The sequence below is a fragment of the Urocitellus parryii genome, unplaced genomic scaffold (assembly GCF_045843805.1).
Source record: "Urocitellus parryii isolate mUroPar1 unplaced genomic scaffold, mUroPar1.hap1 Scaffold_49, whole genome shotgun sequence".
In the NCBI taxonomy this organism is placed as follows: Eukaryota; Metazoa; Chordata; class Mammalia; order Rodentia; family Sciuridae; genus Urocitellus; species Urocitellus parryii.
In genome coordinates, this window is record NW_027554054.1 from 124384 (window position 1) to 125558 (window position 1175).

The 1175-nt window shown below is 46.6% G+C and overlaps 1 protein-coding gene across 1 annotated transcript; it reads right to left on the reverse strand.

Moving 5' to 3' along the window:
• Positions 1-794: 794 nt before the first annotated feature.
• Positions 795-1175, reverse strand: LOC144252647 (proline-rich protein 15-like). Its single transcript, XM_077794838.1, has one exon. The coding sequence runs from the start codon at positions 1173-1175 to the stop codon at positions 795-797; it is 381 nt and encodes a 126-aa protein (XP_077650964.1).

A 1175-nucleotide genomic window follows, 5' to 3' on the forward strand; every position in this document is an offset into this window, starting at 1 on the left:
CTAGTTTCTGGAAAAGTTCTCTTACCTGCAGCTTTCCTTCAGTAGCTGCTATGTTGTGTGTCAAACGATTAACTCTGTCACCCCGGACTTTGCATGCCTGCTTTTAAGTATGATGAATTTCTGTCTTGGAATGGAAAAAAAAATACAGAAGTCACCTTAAGTCTTACAGTGCAACAATTTTAATAATCCACACTAAAATATGCTGTCAGTTTTGTAGTTCCATTTTTGAAGCAATACTGCCTCACTTTGAAATGCTTCTACTTACTGCTTCTTCCCTCCCCACCCCTTCACTTAAGGTGTAAGTCTATGGAAGTATCCCTGAAATGCATTTCTCAGGCATTAAAAACAGCACTGAGATCTGATGTTCACGAGAAAGTCTTCAGAATCTTCAATAAGAGCAGCCTTCCTCATTTGAGGGCTGAAGAGTTCAAGTTCAGCTACTTTCTCTGAAAGAAGGCCCCCTCAATCACTCTCACTCCCATAGATGACAAGAACAAAGGCAAATGCCCCAAAACAGCTTCTTGGAAAAAATAATAATTATGCCAACTTCCTCAGAGGCATGTATCTTCTCTTACAACAAATAAATACTTAATGCATCTTTGAGTCATGAAATATTGAGAACTCAATTGACACTTCAATTTCCAGAAAAATAAAATCTTGGAGGCCTCGTGTGAATATTATGAATATGGTGAGGTGAGACACCAAATAGGGGGCTGGGTCAGAATTCTCAGGTATGGAACTGGGTTCTGGGGTTATTGTGGGAAAAGAGACAAGCCTTAGAGTGCTCACTCCAGCTATTGCTTGTCCTCCTGGGCATCATCAGGGAAGTCCGCCTCCTCTGGGGACCTGTCTCCCTCTGGAAGCAGCGCGGCACACACTTTCCTCTTCTCCTTAAAGCGGCCAGATCTCGAGATCTTCAAATTGCGGCGGCTGTTGCCAGGCTTCTCCCCACACAATTTGTTTGGCTTGGGGGACTCGCTGGCGCCCGCAAGGACATTGGGGTGCTGGTTCTCTCGGGAGCCGCTAGTCCATTCTGGGCTGGGAGGGTTGGGCTCCTCGGGGTCTGGCTGGGCCAGAGGCTGCGCCCCCACCGTGGCTTCCTTGCTTTTCTTCTTGCTGTTGGTTAGCGATTTCCACCAGGGCCCAGAGCTGCTCATGCCACCGTTGTTGGCCAT